The sequence below is a fragment of the Cibotium barometz genome, chromosome 22 (genome assembly GCF_041138505.1).
Source record: "Cibotium barometz isolate CiBa-2024 chromosome 22, ASM4113850v1, whole genome shotgun sequence".
Lineage (NCBI taxonomy): Eukaryota > Viridiplantae > Streptophyta > Polypodiopsida > Cyatheales > Cibotiaceae > Cibotium > Cibotium barometz.
Genome location: NC_141067.1, coordinates 7,975,464 through 8,000,284, shown reverse-complemented (window position 1 = coordinate 8,000,284; position 24,821 = coordinate 7,975,464). Strand labels below are relative to the sequence as shown.

At 40.7% G+C, this 24,821-nt stretch overlaps 1 protein-coding gene across 1 annotated transcript; it reads right to left on the bottom strand.

Moving 5' to 3' along the window:
* Nucleotides 1-1,628: 1,628 nt before the first annotated feature.
* On the bottom strand, nucleotides 1,629-3,251 carry LOC147626213 (UV-B-induced protein At3g17800, chloroplastic-like). The gene is made up of 2 exons (XM_086816891.1): nucleotides 2,747-3,251; nucleotides 1,629-2,648 (listed from the first exon to the last, which is right to left on the bottom strand). Exons 1-2 carry the CDS (start codon nucleotides 3,169-3,171, stop codon nucleotides 1,886-1,888), a joined length of 1,188 nt encoding a protein of 395 aa, XP_086673017.1. The 5' UTR covers nucleotides 3,172-3,251; the 3' UTR covers nucleotides 1,629-1,885.
* Between the last annotated feature and the right edge of the window lie 21,570 nt (nucleotides 3,252-24,821).

Sequence of the window (24,821 nt, the reverse complement as noted above, 5' to 3'; positions counted from 1 at the left end):
ACATCAATCCTATTGTGTCCAACCCGTATCAGCAGCTTTTTGAAAAACAATGCAATTTCTAGTGTTCAAAATTTTCCACAGACAGCAAAATCTTATAATGTTAAACACAGAGTCAACACATTCCTCGCATTAACAGTCCATTTCCCACGCAGTCAATCCTCCCAAGATCCATGTATCCCAATGCAACTATAGACCCATCTACATATTTTGGCCCAAGTACCTCTAATAGCTGGACAATCCCAAAATGCATGTTTCCCATCTTTAATAGTAGTTTTGCATCTAGGACAGCATCCACTAGTGAAGTTCTTCTGTATTAGCTTGACTCCCAAGCAAAGGGTTCCCATACATACCCTCCATAGGAAAGTTTGGGCTTTTGTAGGAATATCCAGATCCCAGATACTCTTCCATCTTTTCTTCCAGCTGTGAGGACCCCAGCTTGTTTTTCAGACCTTGTTACAGTATACTACATTATCCTCAAGTCTTTCTAAGTTCCTTATATACACAATTAGTGTTCCCCCTATCCAACTTAGTCCCATTAAACTAGGTCCAGTCCTTAACCCAACATGTGTCATCCTGAGCAGTGGATACCTAGCCTTTCTGTAACTCTTCTAGTATACCTTTGACTAGTTTTCCTTCCCTGTAATTCAAATTGAAGTCCTCATCCATCTGTTAAGGCTCTTTCTATCCCACCAAAACCCTATCCCAATAGTCAGATAGCTTCTTAAGCCCTTTATTATTCAACCTCCTGGTGGTTTTGAGATCCTAAAGTGCAAGAGGAGGATTGAACTTATGAGTCCACCATATCCCAAGGCATAGCAAAGAGTTCCCTGAGGCCCTAGTGCATCCTTCCCACACTGTGAGAGTCAGGATCTCTTGCTACTGAACATCTTAGCCAAGGTTGATATTGTAATTTTCAAAGGAGCATGTGAAAATAAGTTGTCTTTCCAATCTAGTCCTTACCAATTACCTCGAGACCAAACATGATGGCCTTCAACAATTTCCCTAAAGCATCTTTGTCTAGGTTTCCTCTTGTTGTAGGTATTTAGGAAGCAGCAGTGCAATGATGGTAGTGTGTATGAGAAGGGAGGCAAAGAATGCCAAGGCCTCCTTCTTCCTTGGGCAATGTCAATCTAGCCCAGGCCAGCCAAGCTAGGTTCTGCTTACCAGAGTTGCCATTCCTCCATAGAAACTCTCTAATGGGTTTTATAATTTTCTGCCAATGGCTTTTCCCAAAGTTTAATATTGGACATAAAAAACATGATATAGGCATTTAATATTGTATTGCATATGGCTACTCTATAATGAAATGGGGCTCTAATACCCTCCCACTTCTTAAGTTTCTGTTGAAACCTGTCCAGAGCCCAATCAGTAAGCTGTTTGTTAGTTACATCCACTCCAAATGGTACCCCAAGGTGCCTAAATATCTGTCCTCTTTCGATGACTTCACAACCCCTTCTCTCAAGATGAAAGTCATTATCCTCAAATAAACTTATGATGTTTGACTTATGTATATTGCATTTGGATCTTGAGGCATCAACAAAATCTTGAATGATCCCCAATGCTCTCCTGACATTCTCATTATCTGCTTGCAAGAATAGGAGAGAATCATTAGCAAAACATTATATTATCAGCTACTCCCCATTAATACAGTATAGTTCGTACTCTAAAGGAGTCCTATTAATACACCCCGCCCTTGTATACACTATAGATATTGGTGGTTAACTCATGTGATATTATACATTTGTATAGAGTGAGTGCCCCACGGCAAGGATACAAGGAACACAATTGTAAATATGCCAAATAAGAGGCCTAGCCAAAGAGTACTTATATTTACCTTTGTCAACATAGTCCCCCCCTCCCCCATAAGATCTTTTATTTGTGGTCTCTAATCCTCAAGGCAAAGAGGAAAAAATTGGGGAATGAAATTGTTCTCCACGTCCCACAAGAGTGCACCAAATGCCAATGCTTCAAGGATGAGGCTCTTGACGAAACTCAGCTGTATGTTCATGGTGGTGGTGGTAGAGCCGTGTAGGGGTCTTCTATGTTCTAGCTGTCGCATGTGAACGGGGACCTTGCCAAATAGTGCTTCAACATGCCGCTCGATCACATCCACACTGTGGGTACATGTCATTCTACTCGTTTGATGCAGGGTCTTTGCATCAAACCCAACCTCCATGTAAGCCTTGATGGTGGCGAGCCCCATAGAACGGCCCGCCTCTAACTCCAGCCCTCGGTCAAGCTTGAACCTCTGGTGCACACGTGTGAGGAAGTATCCATGCATCACGGAGGCTGCGTACATCTTGCCCATCTCGAACTTGCACACGCGTGCGAATGCATGCAGCTCAAAAGAATCGTTGGGTCGATCCTTCCCATTGATAACCATGGCCACGTGTTGGTCGATCAGAGGCTTCACATCTAGAGACTGTATGGCTTGCAACCTATCATCACGATGGTGGTGCTGATCTGGCAGCAAGGGCTGATCTAGCATTGCGATCATGGCGTCCTCCACCATAATTGATGAATGTGTGCTTATCGACTGATCTGATGGCGATGCCAATATGGCGTCCACTATCCTAGACGCCACGAGTGCATACATTATGTCTTGCAAAGCTCTCGATCTCTCTTTCTCTTTTATCTCGGCAATCCTTCTGCACATGCATGAATTGAATTAGGTCGTTAATCGAAACAGACTCAATAATAGTCCTCTAATCGAGCTGCGCCCGATATATTAAAAGTGTTTAATTACCTGTAAAGAATACCTTCGTGGGCATTGAATTGCTCGGTATGAGATGAAGATGCGGATGCGGCAGCCAGGCGCTCCAATTGCTGCGAGGCAACTCGAGAGATCATTTCAAGTGGCTGACGCTCAGTGATCATCGCCATTAACAGCCTCCCTTGGTAGGACTGCATCTCGAGGGGGGCCAAGCTACGACGTATGTTTCTCTGATCATCGACTGCAGCATCCGCATTCAGCTTCTTCCAAGATTGTGCAGATATTGCTAGGCTTAATTTTCTGTTAAGCGCATGCTTAATAGCTAGGCCTTCAATCAATCTGGCGTTAGGCTTGCCCACTAGAGCACATTGGGGCCCGGTGGTGTGATCGCCTACATTGAGAGAGAGCATTGATCTACTACTGCAATGAAAGACAGGGGGGGAACTAATCAGCCCCATAAGAAGTAGTTACAAAGGGAATTTGAGCTTTGTTTATCAAAGACGAATACAATCAAGCTCAGGCTCATACGTGATCGTTCGTTACGTGCAAAAAAGAGAGAAGAGAAAAGACACGGAGTAGGCTGGCGTATATAACACACGGAGTCGCGTGCAAAAAAGAGAAGAGAAAAGAGATACGTGTCTGTTGCCCACTGGTGACGTTAACGCTTACACGTTTTTCTACTTGCGCAAAAGTTGTACGGATACGTACACTTTACACTACTACGAGTAAAAAGAGGCTAGACCAACAACAACTGTCTGGCTTACACTTTACACTACTACGAGTAAAAAGAGAACAACAACTGTCTGGGAAAGCATATTAATACTCTCCAATCTCAACGTTAGAGAATGAACACATTGACGTCTTTTGTTACACATATTTATTCACACATGACAATATATGGCCTTTTTTTTTTCTAGTGGGGCCTTTCTTTTTCGATTCAATCAAGCTCCATTCGTTTGTATTTACAAAAAACCTTCTTTTATTACATGTGCTCAAACTAGACGGCCCATTGATATCAAACTATGAGTTTGACATTTCTCAACATGTGCTATTGTTTTCAAATGTTGAAAATGGGATTATGAACATTGAAACACTATTATACACTCTTGATTATCAAGATTTCATATATTTTTTTGTTTTTTTAACCAAGGTTAATGACAGCACAAGCCATTTTTGGACTCAAACAAAGAAAAGTTTTTGTCATTAACTTTTCCTAAAACAGTTTCATTATTCCGTTCCTAGGAGACCTAATTGCCTAGACTTTTCCTAAAACAGTTTCATTATTCCCTTACGGCATAGCCCTCGGAGACCTAATTGCCTAATTTCCCCTAAGCATAGCCCTCGAGACCTAATTGCCTAGGCATGACAGCAGCTACCGAGTACTCCTTTGTTGTGAATAACCGTTTACTCCTTTTAAGACATAGCCCTGGGAGACCTAATTGCCTAAGCATGGTGCCCAGCTAGTCCTTTGTGAGGAGCCTTCCTGCTAAAACTCTCTTATACGGGCGAATTTTCCATAACGAATTGCAATACCCACATTGGGCGTCGGCTCAAAGATTAATATAAATAAAAATGAAAACGTAGTAGCAAAAAGTATGCGTCATGTCGGTAGTGTTTTATTTCATTTTCTTTCCGGAGTCACCAAGAGACACGTTATAGCCTACTAGAATGGTACTGTCAAAGTTGAAATCAGGGAATTGGACCTAGAGAGAAGAGTCTTTTGTTGAAGCTAGCGCTTGGGCGGGAGAGAAATTGATGGTGGAAGAGTTGGCACTGACGTTGTTCATTGACTTTGTCAAGCTGAAGAGTTTGCTGCAGTCTGCAATCAAAGCCAACTGGTGGCCGGTGGCCCTGCTCAGCTTCTTTCGGGGGTAGGTAGCCAGTAACCACCATTGCTACTGGGCCCTCTTCGCTGAAACCTGGCAGCGTCGTAGTGGTGATGGTGGCGGTGACGCTCGAGCGTACCGTTATTGCGGCGACAAATAGAAAGGTGACAGCCACAGATGCGTGTAGGCTATAGCTGCTGATCATCTCGACCCCTTTAGTATTACAATTTACGACGGCTCCAATGACGGGAAGGGTGGGTGTGGGAGGTTTTCTTCATATTGTCGGCCAGTTTGGAACTCCCACCTCTGGTGCTGTGGCGGAGGGATGGAGGTGGAGGTGGAGGTGGAGGTGGAGGTGGCCTTCGATGGTGATATTTATGAACCTACATGTGGGGATGGTGTATTTGTATCATGCGTGTGGAGTTTTTTTTTTACTATAACGAAAGCATACACATTTCCCCACAAAATCACGCAATAAAGGAATTCATACACAATGCTTTTTACTCGAGGAAGGGAGGGGGGTTAGATTATATTAGATATGACGGGAGAAAGGAAAACAAGTATACATAATGCTTCTTACTCCAAGACGCATAATTTTGCATGATAAATTTATTTAAAGCAATGATTTTATATTCACGTGATCACAATTTTTTTTTGTTAATAACATGTGTTAACATGTTATTAACATGTTAACATGTTAACATGTTCCCAAAAAAGCCGGTGGGAAGCTCTCTGATAACAGGATAAAATCCCGCCAGGGTTCTGCAATACCCGGCGGTCCCGCCGGGAAAAAGGAAACCTCGGCGGGTCCCGACGGGGTCGTCATCCAGCCCAGCGGGATACAATTTTCTATATATATGGGCCCGGGGGCCCTTTGGGAGTTCATTTGCTGACAGTATACACAGGTAATGAAACTTGTGTTTTTGTGTGTGTGTGTGTGTGGGTGTGTGTTCGTGCGGGCAGTCGCCCATTGTCGCAATGCGCGGCAGGATGTGGGTGGTCCGCCACACGAGGGATGTGTGTGTGGGTGTGTGTTCGTGCGGGCAGCCGCCCATTGTCGCAATGCGCGGTAGGATGTGGGTGGTCCGCCACACACGAGGGGTGTGTGTGTAAGGCCATTCTTCGGAATGGTGCTTACCCTGGGACACTTAGTCGGTAACGCGGCTAGTCTGTGTCCTATGGTAAGTATGGCACGCCGTAGCGGTACTAGTCGGTAACGTGGCAAGCATAGTATCGTTATGGCGATGTCACCTTCCCTTCCCTTCCCTTTGTCAAATGCGGACATATGGTCGGTAACGCGGCCAGTGTATGTTCGTATCCTATTCGTATTCCCATAGAATCGGGCGGCATTTTGTCGTTAACGCGGTAAGTTGGTGTCATCCGCTAGTGCATATATCATTTTTTGCATATTGCGGTATTTGATCGTTAACGCGGTCGAAAAAATATCGTAAATTTGCTTGTATATTACGCGTAGCATATGATCGTTAATGCGGTCGAAAAAATGTCGTAAATTTGTTTGATTTGACTTGTATTATTTTTATTGTGTTTGATCCATACTTGGTTGCTAACGCGGCATGAGTATTTCATGGATCAAAGTTTACATCATATTGTCTAAACGTTTTATTTTATAATATCGTGATTCGTAACTCAAAAAAATGAATATCTCTCTCTCTCTTCCTGCCCCCCCTCTCTCTCTCATGATACACTTCACAACTCTTTCTCTCTCTCTCTCTCTCTCTCATGATACACTTCACAACACGATAGATGTGTAGATAAGGATTTCTTTTGTTTCTCTTAAAATATACATAATTCGTAATAATTTCTTTTTTCTCCCTCTATTTACTTAAAAAATAAAACTGTACATTATTTTCCTCTTTAGGAACTCACAAAAATATTGAAACTGTCATCTAATGTTTTTCTCTCTATCTGTCACAACTCTCTCTCTTCCTCTCCTCTCTCTCTCTCTCTCTCTCTCTCTCTCTCTCTCTCTCATGATACACTTCACAATTCTCTCTCTCTCTCTCTCATGATACACTTCACAACTCTCTCTCTCTCTCATGATTCACTTCACAACTCTCTCTCTATCACGATGGGTGTGTAGATGAGGAGTGCTTTAGGAATACAAAACATTATTTTCCTCTCTTTAGGAACTCACAAAACTATTAAAAATGTCATCTAATGTTCCCTCTCTCTCTATCTGTCACACCTCTCTCTCTTCCTCCCCCCCTCTCTCTCTCTCTCATAATACCCTTCACAACTCTCTCTTTCTCTCTCTGTCACGATAGGTGTGTAGATGAGGAGTGCAACATGTATACACTTGATAAGTAATAATGCACTTGTTGCGGTTGTCTCACGTTCGATAATGTATTGCATGATGTTGAGTTCAGTAATATTGTTTGATATTCCGTTTTTGTTTGATATTCCGTTTTTGTTTGATCATTGATAAGTAATGATACACTTGTTGCTGTTCTCTCACGTTTGATGATGTATTGGATGATGTTGATTTCAGTAAAATTATTTGATATTCCGTTTTTGTTTGAACATTGATAGGTAATGATACACTTGTTGCTGTTCTCTCACGTTTGCTTGATGTTGATTTCAGTAATGTTGTTTAATATTCTATTTTTTTGTGTTTAGTGATATTTGCTAGATTTACGAAGACGACCAACATGCTTTCCCCTGAAGAGCGTAAAATCGTTCTACGAGCAATTCGCATTGAAGCAATCATCACAGTGTCACAATGTGCTGATGACGTCGTCAAAAAGATCAATGAGTCTGAGATACTCATGCGAGATCTAATAGACCAGATATGGGAAAATGCACAGCATCGACTTTCAAGCGGAGGCAACGCTGAGTTGCTTTTGATAGACAGAAGATAGCAGATTTCAACCATCAACATATAACACGAACCATTTTGGGGAGCATGCGTGTAGCATGCAATGATCTTAGAGATGCTGCCCCGCCTGAAGCTAATATGCATCGTCTACAGTTATGGGACGTTGTATGGAGCGAGCAAAGAGCCAAGAGCAAGCGCATGAAGGCGCTGGATGCAGAGTCACTCCCCAAAAGAGTGCGCATTGCCCAAGACGTCGCTACAACGTCCAGGTGGGAGATGCGAGTGGGACAGGTGCCATTAATCGTACAATCTACAATTCTATGTGCACACACCTCATTGGCATCCCGCACGAGGCTCTGTTCGAAGGGCGAACAATAGGCTCTGGTGTTTTTGGCACAGTAAAAGAGTATATAGTTAAAGGTATATCATTTTTGCCGGAGCACATTACTTTTTGTGGAAAGCACTACAAAGGAGAAGGCAGCGCCAAGTTCGAGAGCTTCCAGGCAGAGCAGGGCATGCAGGTTCTACACCCATCAATTGTCAGGTGTATTGCCTTCACAAAAGAATCTCCTTGGATCACTATTTTTCCATACTATAATGGCGGCTCGCTTGGTGATACTCTTCTGAAGGTCCCCTTCAGATTCAGTGAGTTCACCAGAGTAATTTTCCGTTTGGATCAAAAATGGAGACAACCCCCTCCCGATAATATTCCTTTAAGTCATCTAGAACTTTCTAAAATAAAACAAATAGTAATAACCATGCCACATATTATGCATGCCCTGGTGGAAGGCCTAGCGGCGGCAGCCCATCTGGCAGGAATTGTACATACCGACCTACATCCATTCAATGTAGTGTTGGATTTTACAAAAGAGTTGAAGCCACGCGTAGGTATTATCGATTGGGGGTTACTGCTGAGAGCGCCCAAAAAACGGGTGTCTCTCAATTTTGTATTTGAAGCAGACAAGAACCCTGAGAAGGTGGCACGGGCGGTCTCCTACGCAGACAGAGAGCGAAATAAACGGCCGTGGATAGCCCCAGAACTTTATGATCCGTTTTTGGCAGATGCATACACTCCTACATCTGATGTTTTTGCTTTAGGATATTTATTACAAACTTTATATGACTTTTGGTAGAAAGTACAAGAGTTGTGGATGGACAATACTTCCTATGACAAAGTTACCATGGATACTATTATTTATAGAGTCAAAAATTGGATGTGCCTGCCTAATCGCGATGAGCGAAAATCAATTTTGCAAGTAGTGGAATTTTTTAGATCACTAAATACTGACCCAACGAGGGCACAACGTCTTCTTGTAGAGCTATCGGTGTCATTCACCCCAATTGTGTAATGATACAGTATCAGGAGATTAAGTTTCAGGAATGGCACTTTTCTTCTCTCTTCAAAATTTGATGTGTCCATTGTTTGAAATATTATCTCATTGAGTCTTTGCAATATCTCTCTCCTCTTGTGGTGTTTAAGTTTATGTTTTCTCTTCAAAATTTGATGTGCGTGCATTGTTTGAAGTATTTTTGGAGTCAAGTGGATATTTCTCATTGAGTCTTTGCAATACATATCTCCTCTCGTGGTGTTAAACTTTAAGTTTTTGAGGGTAATGGTCAATTTATCTTACGTTGATCTTTACAGTTCATTAAAATCCTAAAGTCATTTACGTTCATGCAGATATGGCAGAGGCGCAAGCAAACGAGCATCAAGAGTTAGCCAAGAAGGCATATGAGCGAATGAAGGCCCTTGCACATGGCCTGACAGCCCGCGAAGCTACAAGAACAGCATGCAGGTTGTCGAAATGGACAAATCCTACTTATGCCCAATGGAAAGACATAAACAAATGCGTAACCACAGAGATGATAAAGGAAATATGACCATGTCCAGATGGCGAGATTAAGAAGGAAAGATGGAAGATTTCACATTGTTTTCACAATGATATCAAAATTAATGCTGAGCGCATTTTCTTGGAGGTGTACGGTCGTCCTCTCCATAACGCTGATGCTCCACTCTATTTTGCTAAGATGTTATATGCACAATTTATCCTAGAAACTCCAGTGGACTTCGCCTCCAGAGAGGCCACTGTCAACACCCACGACATACGTGAAGAGACAGTGACATTCACAAGGGAGGAACTTGCTCTCATGGTGGAGGGCGCTGGATTGGAGTTAAACAAGGTCAAAGAAAGCTTAGGGGCACAGCTAGCAGAGAAGGAGAAAGAAGCTGAGCGATTATCTTAAGCATCAACTCCTCCCCCGGCCAATAGAGGGATTCAAGAGCAGCTCACAAAGATCAGTCAAGATGTACAGACCATCTCTTCACGTATTGCTCCTGTGCGCCAAGGAAACCACATCTCTCATTTTTTGATACATCCTGATCTTGTGGGAGTTTCTGCTGAGGCTACTGGTTCCTCCACCTCCCAATGTCCTGTATGTTACAAAGTATTCGATGGGTGGAGCGGCCAGTATATACTACCCTGTGGACACTACTACCACTTAATATGTTTAGTGAGGCAAATGCAAAATATTTCCACATGTGCATTATGCAGTGTCCCAATAAATCAAGGTATTTATACAGTGTTCGACATGGCTAGCGAATATAAACCACCATGACCTTTAGATGCAACTCCTAGTGCAATTCGCAATTTTAAGATATTTATACAATGTTCGACATGGCTAGCGAATATAAACCACCAGGACCTTTAGATGCAACTCCTAGTGCAATTCGCAATTTATTTCAAGATGAAAGCTAAGAAAGACATAAATCCTACTTTTGTATTGATAATTTCTCCAAATACGATCATTTGTGCAAGTACTTTTTATGAAATTAATGGAAATGACTTCTTCCTCTATGTCAGTATCTTGCTCCAAAATTCTTTCACCGTTTACCCTCTCGTCTGCTAAATTAAGCTCATCTAAGTCAATGTCTGAATTGTCTTCTATCTCAAGGGTGGTGCACGACATGCGTCCAACATCAAAGTTCTCGTCTACTACATCATCACAATTGTACATCCATCTGGGCATATCTTCTTCATACTCTTCGCTTTCAATGTCTCGCAAGATCTTTTCATTGTAATACATGTAAACAAGTTTATCTGCTCGATCTGCAAGAAGTCGATTGCGAATAGTACTGTGAATATATTTGTACATGCTCCAGTTTCTTTCTGAGCTTGAGTTTGAAGATCACTGACTTAGAACCTTCATTGCAAGGTTGCGCAATAAAGCATAATGCTCACCACCATTCATCATCCACCACTTCCATGCAGGTTGCTCTTTAGCCATTTGTTGAACAAGGGAGTTGGAAAATAAACCCTCTTTCAATCGAAATGAGGTCATCTCCTTTATGCACTTTACACGATCATCAACATTATTATAGAAAGTGTTTACCACTTTATAAAAATCTTGCACCACCTCAACGTTGGACATCAAATCCATATTCCAATATTCAGGATCTAACATGTAAGCAGCACTGTGTAGGGGTGAATGCGCTCCAATCCATCTAGCATGAAAGTACTTCAATAGGACTTTTCTTTGTCTACTGGAGAATGGTACACGCCATTGCTTTTCCACCACTAAATGCTGTAATTTCTCAGGACACTCCAAACTCTGCTGGACAGTCCACCATTGCATCCATGCTTTTCGGAGATTAGGCGCTCTTTGATCAAGACTTCGTACGGCATACATAACAGGCATCATTACATGGTATGCATCCATCACACTGCTCCACCAACTTCTTCTCGTAAGCGCTGCCTTCAAGACTTTGATTTTCTCTTTCACTTTTTCAAGTTGAGTGCTCTCGCAATCATGAAATGCCATGCATGTAAATGTTTCGCAAACTGCATCTTTATTTCGAAGAAGAGACTCAAAAGTGTAAAAGTGAGTGCAAAACCTAGTCTCCACTAGAAGCTTTAACATAACTGACATGCGAGGTCGAAAAATATCTAACACTCTCTGTCTCTTGAGCATGAATCTCACAAGCTGGCGAGCAGTGTCGACGATTGAGGCAAACCATTTGGTATTATCACTTTTATACCAATCTTTTAATACAAGATTCAAACTATGAGTATTACAGCCTATCGGAAAAACATGTGGATATTGTCGCTGTAGGATTTTGGATGCATTTTTGCAATTCTTTGCATTGTCTATGATGACTTGGACTACATTTTTGGCACCCACTTCCTCTATCACAAAGCCAATGACTTGAGCAATGTAAGCCCCAGTTTTGATTGAACCAGCTGAATCCACGGCACGGATGAAAGTCTCACCTCTAGGTGAAATAACCATTATATTAATTAATGGTTTTCTTTGTACATTAGACCATCCATCACTTACTATACTACATCCAGAAAGCTCTATATTGCTAAGAATTATTCTTTGTACACGTTCTTTTACTTGCGCATAACATTTCTCTAATAGATCATTTCGCATAGCATGGTATGTAGGCGGTGAAAACCCTGGTCCAAACTCACCAATTTTCTTCCATGCTCTCTTCCAATGCTCACTGTCCACCATCATGATAGCACTCCCAAAAAAGTAAATCGCTTCAGCAAGGGCGAGTTGTGCATCATCGAGCCGACCTTGACGTAGGCTTTCTTGCAATGAAGTTTGACGCATGGGTATATTTCCTACGTCAAAGTTTCGCTTGCAGGAAGATGCACTGGGTAGATTACCTTCTGGTTGCACATTGACGTTCGGGGTACAAGCAGGTGATGTAGCGGGAGTTTGATGATTAGAACAACAGTGTTCTTGCTGCCTTGATACATTAACGGTAGGAGTGTCATGTTTTCTTGAATCTTTCTTTTGAATTTCTTCTCTTATGCGTTTGGCCACTACAGGTGCAGAGGGGTGGGTACATGACTTTTTCTTCGGTCTGCCTAAAAAGTGTTCTCTTAGTCGAGGCGCCCCACCTGATTTTACTGCATGGCATAGCTTACACTCCCAATCTATGAATCGATCACCAACGTTAATTGCATATTGCCACTCTATCCTAGGTGCCTTTTTTTTCTTGCTATTTGAAATTTGGACTCTATTGGAGGTATCACTGGATCCAACATTGTCCATCTCAACAAATAACCTATTCAACCAAGCATATAACAATGAATACACAAATGAAAAAACAACAAAGTCACTCACGTATTACAAAACATACATTAGCAGACAAAGTACTTCGAAACTATCTTGACAAATACAAAAGATCATCACATAACACAAAACTACTTCGAAACTATCTTGCAAGGTCTGACTACAAAACTACTTCGAAACTATCATGCACATTGCATCCCCAATGAAGGATGCCTTTTGTACCCAATTAAGGATACTTTACACAATCAAAGATCTATGCTTGCCCAATACTCTAGTATAGGACAATAGACCCTTGTCTACTCTAAACTATATCAAGTATCAAGAACCAATACAAGCCCCTAAGCAGGACTCTTGGCTCCATCAAACCATTCATAGAGCAGAATGAGGTAGATTACCTACGTAGCTCAAATGCAAAGCTGAATGACTCCAACTTTGTCCCTAAATCTTCGCAAGTATTAGCTACGAACCACACCCTGCCCCCAATTCAAAGAACTAAGGACGAGTGGCTCAATAGCCTTAGGAGTGCCTACAAGGAAAGACGACAGCCCCTAAGATAAGGACATTCTTCCCAAGAGGACACTTCTAGCAACTCGAGAGCTCTACAAGTACTTTGAGGAGAGATATCACGCCCCCAAAACAAGGACTATCTCCCCAAAAGTTTCACGATGGGTGTCGGCGGGTAGTGTTTATAAACAGAATAGAACCCCATCGGTGTTCTTTGGTTTTCCCGGCGGGCCCGCCGGGAAAACCAAAAGCCCGGAGGTGTTACGGGACTAGTGGGTTCTGACAGGTCATTGCTCAGGTCATGTGAATATACAATGTGATCACAAGTTTTAATATGTTAACAATAGGTTTTGTTAACGTGATCACGAAATTGTGAAGACGTTAATGAAATCCCTGATTTAAAGACCTTTATTCTAGATATTCGAATCTTCAAGACTAGCAAGCTCTGAATGTATTCAACCATTTCTGAGTCCTACCACATAAGCTCGATTTTTTCATTCATAGCCATAGCATCCTTTTTCGAGTAGTCTTGCTAGATAAACTTAATCTGTTGTTGGAATTCATCCTTGGCCTTCGACATTTTGAGCGCTTCATTAACATCATTCCTTGTTTATTACGCTTTGCACATCTTGAAGTCAACTTAATCGTTAGCTTCATCTCCACAAGCAAGTCAACTTAATCGTTAGCTTCATCTCCACAAGCAAGTCTCTTTTCAGGCTTTAAATTATATTAGTTTTTGCTTTGTTAAAATATTGACTCATTCCTACTTATCCAGACAGTCCACAAGTATTCAACTCTAATGATATTCCATATCTGCACAAGCAAGTGTCTTCTCAGGCTTTGAAGCATATTAGTTTTGGCTTTGTTAAAATATTCACTCATTCTTATTTATCCAGACAATCCACAAGTATTAAACTCTAGTGATATTCCACATGGCTATAGAAGAACCAACTAGAACCCCTAAGTGTAGGTCCTTCCAAGTGAAATCATGGTCTACAACATGGCATATGCACTCTTGTAAGAGCTCCTTTACATCGGTGCAACATATAGTGCAATGTTGTTCAGGCATGATATAAACATGTGTGCTATAGATTTCGGTTCCTTATTTCATCTTGTGCACATGCCACTTTCTATGCCCATTTTATGTGCTCTAGAGTTGGTTCACAAAGCTCTATGCATAATTAGCTATAGTAGACGTGATTTTCGAATGATTGGAGACCAGCTGTTTTAGAGGATTAAAACCCCAACTATTTTTGGTCTCATAAGATATGCCAGCTCCTACTGTCATGCAGTTTTCAATGCGGAGTAGGGCTTTGATATGGCATTTAGGAGATAGGTAGATGTTCTAGGATGCAGCTTTGATTTGAAAGGGCATGTGGTTCCCATGGTTTTGCATTTTCCTAGTCCCATAATGCCATCCTGCTTTGGATAAGATGCACATCCTTGTGTTCCAACGTGAATTTATATTTTAGTTCAACCTCCCAGAGCCAACTTTGCTTTTCCCTGCACTAGATATCACCCCATCATTTGATCCCCTTTTAGATAGTTAGTGGGCATGAACAAATACCTTTTATGTTTTGCGACACCTATCTTTTTCTAGAGAGCTTTCACTAGAGGGCTTTCTTTAGAGAGATTTCACTAGAGGGTAGCACTAAAGAAGAGGGCTAGGCCATTGATAGAATGTCCTTCCATCTTCAGAAATCTACCATCCTAAATCTGTTAATAATATATATATGTTAAGAAAAATGGTCCAGTCTTCCTCCTTGTTTTCAATAGGGCCAAAAATGAAAAAAAAATGGCCATGTAAGGATTAGATTAACTTTCTTAATCAAAGTGATTTAACTAAAATAGTGGAGATAAATAGCTATATTAAATGTGTCTCTTTTACTTATATTTAGACGACAGTGTCTTTAATATGCCATCCATCACGTGTCTATCATGTCTTTAATTCACCTATTCTTGGCGGTTGTCTTACCTAATTTAGTGCGGTCATCTTACCTAATTTAGTACACATTTTCTAAAATAAGCTTATTTCAAATATTTGAATCCATAACATACTTCTCTCTTCCATAGGGCATGACACGAGTTTTTCTCTCTCTTTTCTTTTTACTATCTTTTTTTTCTCTCCTCACCATCTCTTGCTTTCTCTTTGAATCATTTTGGCACAGTAGCGTTTCAGCAATGCTTTTTTTGTCGGGATGTTGGGGATTACGTTCGTTGCTCAGCAGCACTTCTAGCATCGAAATTTCATTGTGCTGAGCAGCACTTTTAGCAGCAAAATTTCGTTGCTAAGCAGCACTTTTAGCAGCGAAATTTTGTTACTATACTATGATTTCGCTATTTTGTGAACAGAGAAGATAGTAGCGAAATTACGCTGTATCTGCATGAAATTCCAGAGAGTTGTTAGATGCTGAATTTTGAAAGTACATGTCACATGCACACAGAAAATTATATATAGTTTTAAAATATCATCCATTAAAACCCTTGGAGCCATGTTTTGAGCAAAAAAAAGAAGTTAGTTGAAAACTTTTGAGAAGTAAAACAATGTCAAGATCATGAATCTATCCCATCTTGTAATAAATCCATATGTGTTGCTTCATCAATGTATATCTAATGGAAGCTCAATGAAAAGATGGGGTTCTATATCAATATTAATATCACTATCATGATCCAAGGAAGCATTGTCATGATTGATGGGTGACTCATCATCTTCTTCCAATTGATGTTCCTCATGCTCTTCATCGACCATGTCCAAAATGTTTTCTTCATCGTCTTCTTCCAATGAGCCGATTTGAGGTAGTACTTGCACCTTATCCAGAGATTCGGCCTCCACATCTTGATCTTGAAAGATATATTTTGAATAAGGGAAAACTTGTATAACATACCACCACTTTGGATCAATTCGATCGGCATGAAACACAACCTAATATCACAAAGCAAAGGGGTTACACTTTTATTATACTACATCAAGATTTAATTTGGGATTGGTTGGGTTACTAACTTGTTTGACAGTGTAGAGGTAATACGAAGGTATCTTTCTCATCATTCCAAAACTTGGTGTGGAATCAATTTGGAAGAACCCATTTGGATGTTTCTTCATGATTGCTTGAGCACCACTATATATCACCTTGAACCAAAGATGAATAGACTAAATGCTTGAGCACCACTATATATCACCTTGAACCATTTGACATCAAAGATGAATAGACTAAATGCTCTAAATCCAACCTGAAGAATATCCTAAATAGTTATACAATACTCAAGATTGTCCTCTATGACATTGGTATCATGTCTACTGGCTCTACTTTCTTGCTCAAAAGTTACCATCACACCACAATCAAATGTGTTTCTTTTAGAATCCACATGCTATGTGCGAAAGTGCCTTCCCTCTAACCATATTGCATTATATAGTTTGTACTAGCATTAAACAAAAGCATAAATTTAGTATATATAGTGCATTAAACAAGGTATATACGTGAGATAGAGATGAAGAATGTACTTACTTGAGGGTCACATCCTCTTACATACTCATGCTCTTCTCTTATGATCATCTCTCCATTTTGTGATGCCATCGATATTGCCAAACAAAGCCATTCTATATTGATCACATTTGGTAGAGGTTCCAATCTAGGCGGAAATGGCAAGTGTCTATTTGCTTTTTTGAAAGCTCTTCTCTCATCCTTTCGTCTATTGATTTTAACCTTGTATCCCCCAATCCACTTCTCCATGATGGGACTATTTAGAATGCAGAATGTATTCACCTTGTGGCGTAATGCTTCATCCAGTCTTCGTTGCTTTTCTTTTCCCTGAGGCACATTGGTGATTAGTCGGTCATCCTCCTCATTGCTCCATAATCGTGGCATGGAAGGATCTATGCGAGATAGATGTTTTGAGATATACACAAGAGACTCTTGCATCAACCATCCCTTTGCCATGCTTGCTTCTGGCCGTGCTCTTTATCTCACAAAGTCCTTCAAGGTTTTCATGAACCTTTCAAGGAAAAACATCCATCGAACATGAACAATGCCACACAACGCCACTTCATCAACCAAATGCACCATAAAATGCAATTGGCTAGTGAGAATTGTTCTAGGGAAGTTGTTCTTGATCATACACACTGCCTCGATAGCATTGAGATGAGCCATCTCAATGGATGTAGGATCTATCTCCTTTAAGGATATGTACCTACATACATAGTAATTATGTGTACTATTTACCAATACATAACTTGTGAGCGCATGAGAATTCCAAATAAGCAATATAACTTAGTGAATTGAAGAGAAGATTCATACCTCACCAAGCTTCCCATTTTGTAAATAGCCTCTCTCACCTTCTTGTCTCCACAACCAACTATAGCAATTGGAAGAATATTAAACTATGCATAGAGAAAAATGGAAGTTAGTATATGAGCTTACAAATTATGTACCACAAAGAGAAAATGAAAAAGTAAATATTTACATACCTGTAATATCTTGTGCCAGTCATGTGTCTTGAGGCCATATAATTGTTCCTCCTTTCTTTTTGGTCTTTGTGAAGGCACCCTTCAATGAATGCATTACTCCCGTTGGTGTACGAAAAGAGACGATCACACTTTTCACCTTATTATGCTCCCTCTTGATAACCTTGGTGCGTTTGGTAGGACTATTTTACCACTCTCACTTTCAATTGGCCATGCACTTTGAAGGCGTCCAATGTTTTGTAAGTCATCCCTTGCACCCTTTGTATCTCTTTTACTAATTAAATGGTCCCAAATATTTGTTGCCACATTCTTGAAGATATGCATGGGATCTAAGAGATGATTGATTTTTATGTCACACCAATATGGAAGTCGAAAGAAGATTGAGTGTCTAGACATTCTGTTTGGTGGTGGATTTGGAGTGCTTCTCCATGTGCCTGAAACCAATCTCTACCTCTCAGTGGTGATACATCATGTGGCACATACTTGGGATGTGAAGGAGGGAGAAATTGATGATGTTTGTCATACACTACCTTCTTAAGTGTAGAGGGTCTTTCCGAAACAAGTGATGGTCTGCAAATCAAACATGCATGATGTCCGGAGGTTGCCAAAACTATTTTAAACTTGAGATGATTGAGATAGAGATATAAAGTTTAAAGACTAAAACTTATGCATATAAGGTTCATGTAGGTACCTGAGCACTCCAAGAACCCGAGATAGTCATGCATCATCCAAAGCAAAACTCCTTTCACCTCCACCTCACACCTATTTATTGGCCTTGAAATGCATGTACTTTGATACCTCGCCATAGTGTCTCAAGCTCCTTAATCAAAGGCTCGAGGTACACATCCATGTTTGCCACCTTATATTTACCTGGTACAAGGAGAGCAAGCATGATATGACCTTTCTTGATTGCCACCCATGGAGGGAGAATGTAATTCACCAATACAATAGGCCAAGTAGACCATGATGTGGACTTGAAGCCAAATGGGTCCATGCCCAAGCCAAGACGTAAGTGACGAGGCTCATCTTTAAACTCTAGCCATTGATGCTCCACATATTGCCATGCCAGTGAATCAGCTATGATCCTCATGATGCCATTGGTCAAGCGATGAGTAGCATGCCCCATCATGAGTTCTGCAATCCCTACATTTAAACATGTGTTGGATGCGAGGAATGATAGGGAAGTGTCTCAAAACCTTTCAGGGAACTTTATCACCTTGCAAATCATCCCTATAGCGGCTCTCCCCACATTGTAGACATTGTGTTGCATCTTTATTAACCCCTCTAAATAGCATGCAATCATTGGAACATGCATGTATTTTTGTGTAATCCATACCTAGCATAGAGAGAATTTTACGACACCCATCTCATGAGTTTGGTAATAGATTTTGAGGGGGAAGAATCTTCTTAAGAAGCCTACAACATAGGGTAAGAAATCATATGTCAAAATATTAGCAAGGAGAGTATATAGAACATGAAATATTTTCAACAGAATGAGGTGGTCTTACCGAAGAAGACTTGTGACACTTGCATCACTCCATCCATAAGTTGTTTGCAAGTTGAATAGCTCCAAGTTTGCTCGCAGTGTGGAGTACGAACATCACTCATACAAAGGTGTGCTTGCCTCTCTATGCAAGGTTTCCTCCTCTTGTGACATTAGAGCTTGCTCACTATCATCTATGACCTCCCGTCCAAAGAAGTCATTCACCATATCGTCCAAGATGAGATTCTCTTCCTCCTCATTTGGCAATGGTGGAGGCACCTCATTCATTGGTTGGGAAAGATGAGTCTTAGCCATGCTTTCCATATGAAGCCTTGCCACCTTCCACATCCTACCCAATGTCATTGATGGTGTGGCATGTTACTTAAAACTCTCCTACGGTTCTCCTCTATGTCATCATCCGCACTTGGTTGTGCCACTACCTCATGAAGACCATATGTTCGGACATGCTCGATTGTTATATGACGTTGTCGTATATATTGGCCCTTGCATCGATCAGACACACATCAAAGTTTCTCTCTCAACCATGCCTCGGATCCACCTTTCGTCCCTTGATGATCACTGTCAGACATCCTTAACCTAGCCAAAACTTATTTAGGGTTCATAGAAAACACACAACAACATCCAAGTACTGCAAAACTGTCACTCTCGCCTAATGATCACCAATGGGTGTCAATACTTATTACCTACTTCCCTATTGTTACACATGCACAACTAGCGCGAGTTTTTCTCCCACCTTTACTCATCCCTCAAGGGTCTTCAATCAATCAAGTCTCCCTTTCCAATGTAAGCTCTTCTTGCTTTCTTCCCTTTTTTATACTTTTATGTCTTCTTCCAAGCTTTCATGGAAAGCTTGGAAATAGGGTTTAGGTGAGCTTCTCTCCCTTCCCCTCTCTCCTTTTCTCTCTTCCCCTCTCTTTGCTCTCCCATTCCCTAACCCTAACGTAATGCATAGAGCTCTAAGAGAGAGCTTTAATGGAGAGCTCTCCATCAAAGCTTTCTATTAAGCATTCTATGCATTATGCATAGGTTTAGGCTTAACATAAACTAGTTTTTCCATTCACTTATGCATTAAGAGTAGGGTTTAGGACACTCATCTCTTTTTTCTCTTGTTCTTCTTGCTTACTAATGTGTTAATGAGAACTAACGTTTTTATTTATAATGGTTCTTTTTGTAGGATTATTCAAGTGAGCAAGGTTTTAAGAATAGCCTCTCATACGGTAAGCCCTCTTTCTATGTTCTTTGTGCTTCTTGTCTTTGTGTTTTTGCACCCTTGTGTCGGGGATTAGGGTTAGGTCAATAGGCTAGGGTTATGCATAAGGGCTAGCCCTCTTTATGCATAGCACTCTTTATGCATAGGGCTAGGCTATGCATAGCCCTCTTATGTATAGCCCTCTTTATGCATAGGACTTATGCATAAGGGCTAGGCTATGCATAGTCCCTTATGCATAGGGCTTACGCATAGGGCTATACATAAGGGCTAGGCTATGCATAGCCCTCTTTATGCATAGGGCTATGCATAAGGGCTAGGCGATGCTGGGAGTATGCATAGGCTATGTATAGCCCTCTTATGCATAGCCTGCTTATGCAATAGGGCACATGCATAGCCTTATTATGCATAATGAATTAATGTTTTGATTTACTATGATAAGTAGGTCTATTCAAGCGAACGACCTCCAAGGGCATAGCCCACACATACAGTTCATAAGAATTCGGCTAGTAGAGGTAAGCCCTCTTTGTTTATGCTTCTTCTATTTGTGTTTTTGCACCCTTGGGTGCCGAGGATTAGGTTTAGGTCAAGAGCCGTATGCATACGGCCTATGCATACAGCATACGGCTTATGCATAAGGTTATATGCATATGCCGTATGCATACGGCCTATGCATAAGCCTTATGCATAGGCCGTATGTCGTATGCATACGGCCTATGCATAGACCTTATGCATATGCCGTATGCTGTATGCATAGGGCTTATGCATAAGGCCTATGCATACGGCCTTATGCATAGGCTATATGCCGTATGCATACGGCCTATGCATAGGCCTTATGCATAGGCCGTATGCCATATGCATAGGGCTTATGCATAAGGCCTATGAATATGGCCTATGCATAGGGCTTATGCATAAGGCCTTATGCATAGGGCTTATGCATACGGCATATGGCCTATGCATAAGGCCGTATGCATAGGCCATATGCATGAGTTAAGAGTGAAAACATGAAAGATAACCTTCCTTTTACGATATGCCACTTTTTGTACCTGATGTTATATTGAGAAACATGTACAACCATTTCACATTAAGTGCATCTTTACTTTTGTAAATAGATGTACATGTGTATCAATTTTCACTAATAAGTAAACAATGGAAAAAGCCAAGGGATAGCTCCCCGACAGTGGCATCAAAAATGTTATGGCTTACCCTAACCCTCCTTGAAACACATCCAAAAAGAGATTACCTGGTGAACCGCAACTATCGTGAGAGGATCTTTTCAATGGCTGAGCTTGTAACCCTTGAGGTCTCCAAGCTCTACAACTCCTTGAGAAGCAATTCCACCGCGTCTCCCACGAGCATTGTCACACCGTCGTGTTGCACTACGGGTCCTTGTCCCTCCTCTCACCTCACTTTACTCACACACACTCACTAGCATGCATTAGGAAGAAAGATTAGCAAGAGCAAGACTCAATTGCACAATGGGAGAGTATGTTGTATTATGAGAGAAATTCGCTTATATACATGGCCATAAGTGTTCACGCTCTATTAAACTATGGCCGGTCATGTACTTTAGGCTCATAAGAAGCCTAATGCTATTACAATGACTACTCTCATAATATATCCATGAAGTACATCACTTAGAACTTCATTCTATCTTGCTACCACACGCTCTTGAAGCGGAAATCATGATAAATACTCCATCACACCATTATGGGCACCCGTCCAAGTTGTAGCTTTAGACACTATTGCTTCATATCTTGAATGTATGACCCTTTGGTGTATCTACCGTGACTTCTTGATGTAAGATAATGGTGGTAGCTCTTGTTAATCCTAGAATTGGATTAACAATATTGAAGACATAGTAATACGATGGGGTCCTCACCTTTAGCTTCATGGATGGCAAGGTCCTCACCTTTAGCTTCATGGATGGCAAGGTCCTCATCTTTAGCATCTACTTATATCATGCATGGCTAAAAAATAATTTTATATATCAACTCACCTACGTTATCACTCATGAAGAGGGAAATTTTGGACTTCAATATAATATTCAAAATAGAAACACAAGAATAAAAAATAAAAAAATATGACAACCTTTGGATCCACCAAGATGTTGACACTTTTGAGTTGATTGCCCAAGAAATCCATAACTTCATAATGACTTGCCTGGAAAAGGCAGGACTAAAAATTCTAAGCCCTGGATTGCTGGTGCGCTTGACCAAGAGTGCTATGATTGAGCTAATTCCACCAACTCTCTACTATGTTGTGCATGACCAAAAAGCATGAAATCAAATGGCCCTACACATTCCAAGGTGAATGTTGTGAACCTACTCGTGTATGACCAAAAAAAACATGAAATCAAATGGCCATATACATTCCAAGGTGCATGTTGTGAACCTACTATGTTGTGCATGACCAAAAAAACATGAAACCAAATGGCTCTACACATTCCAAGATGCATGTTATGAACCTACTAGTGTATATTGGCACATACGCTATACATGTATTCGTTTTCTCATATATTTGTTAATAACCTTTGTCATAATATAAACAAGGTTATCAAGTAACAGAAGTCTCCTCATTACCTTTCTCATATCATGATATCTTTAGAATGTGAACATAACAAATCCATTGTACAAACATAAATATTCCACATTTATTTTCTTTCAAAAGAACATCAGAATGGCAAAGATCATAATGTGCATGTGTGAGCTTGTTCCATAATGTGTTTCCTTTTGTGAATAGCTATCTCTCTCTATATACAATAAAAAAGTATGCACTTATAAATGTTAACTCCATGTCACACATGAGAAAGTTGGTTAGAAAGATGAGGCCTATGTGATGTGAAATTTTGATTACTCAACTAACATGTGGGACACATGGTGCCATGCTAGAACCATGTCGAGGACGATACCCTATAGGGCTATTTATATTGAAAAATTTTATCTTAAAAATGCAAGAAGCACGGTGCCATGCAAGAGAAAATATTATGTATAGTTGTATGGAGCCACTTCTTTTGCTCTTCTAAGGCTTTGCTTTAGAAGGTGCAATAGCATGGGTTGAGGAATTATGGTGGTGAGGATCCCTTGCTCAAAGATTGGCCCTTATTCTAGTCCATGTGCTCATCGTAGGTACTTGAATAAGTGATAAGAAATTTATCATTGATAAAATAATTACACAAAAAGACCAACTCCAAAAAATACACCCATGTAAAAGACAAGCCTCTCACTCTCATAAAAAACAAACTAAGAAAGAGAGATTTTGATTCTTTAATGAGACCTTAATGAATCTTGCACCAATGATAGTAACTCCATGAAAAGACAAACAAGATAATTCCAACCTCATATAAAAGTCAAAATAAAGGCCCACAATATAAAAGAAGAGAATTCCAGCCTTATATTAAAGACAAAATAAGGCCCACAATATAAAAGAAGAGAATTCCAGCCTCACATTAAAGAGAAAATAAAGGGCCACACTAAAAAATTCACCATAATTGATTAAAGAAAAGGTTGTGAATATAATAACCTAAGATGCATACAATCTACCCATTCTAATAATGATTATTCAACAAGATAGATGCCACTTTATACTTGTTTTTTTTCATAAAAACAGGAAAATATATTAAAAAAGGGTGAAGTTACAGCGTCCCATGAGGAAGCTCCATGGGGGGGACCCTGAAGACAACTAAACAAATGTTTTAGCTACAAAACCAAAAGCACTTCAAACTGAACAAACAGAGACAGATGGTGAAAAATCCCGTGATGGAAAGGGTGTAATTTATCCCTTCAAAAACACCTATATAATACGATGCAATGAACCTGATTGAAAAGGTGTAATGCACCCCCCCAAAAGACTCTGTGGACTAAACACGATGAACCGCATAGTGGAGCCTTCTATGGCATTTCTTCTCCAAGCTTTGATACATGCTTTCCCTAGTTTTGGAGAAAGAAGAACTTAGCACTTTCCTCCACTTCCTCCACGGCAAAACATGCCAGCGACCAGCTTCCGAACGTTCGTCACTTGATTGAATTTGCTTGGCCAACTTGAGAATACTGTCCAAGAAAAGAAAGAAATTATGATTAGTTTTTATTTCATAGAGGGCTTCATTCCTTTGTTTCCAGACATACCACAGCAGGAGACATCTGACAGACTGCCAAGTTAAGGGGTCAAACTGACGACATTCCCCTAAAAGCACTTCTTTCCAGCTGAGCTGGAAGCTTCTAATCTTCCCAAAGGCATCATTAAGCACATTCAGGAACTGTTTGGTGTCTAGGCAGGAGTAAAAGAGATAAGGGATAGTCTCCAGATTTGCATTGCACCGAGGGCATAAAAGATGACATTTGTCACGCATTGCGATGACGAATGCGTCGCTTAAGCGACGTCTAAAAAAATGTCGTCGCTTGTACGACGTTTTGGAGGCGTCGTTTAAGCGAATATCTAAAATGACTGTTTTAGCGACGTCTGCATATTACTGATATATGTCGCTTAAGCGACGGCTAAAAAATTTATATCCCCGGCCCAGTCGTGAGAGAGAGATTTGTTTCTGCGAGGCGCGCGCGGACAAAGAACAGGCGCACCTATTCACCAAAGGAGCGGGACAAAAGGAAGAAGGGGCTGGACAGGCCCTACAGCAGCAGAGGAAGGAGCGAGAGGAGGCCTAGAGGTGACGCAGAAAGAAGGCGCAACAAAG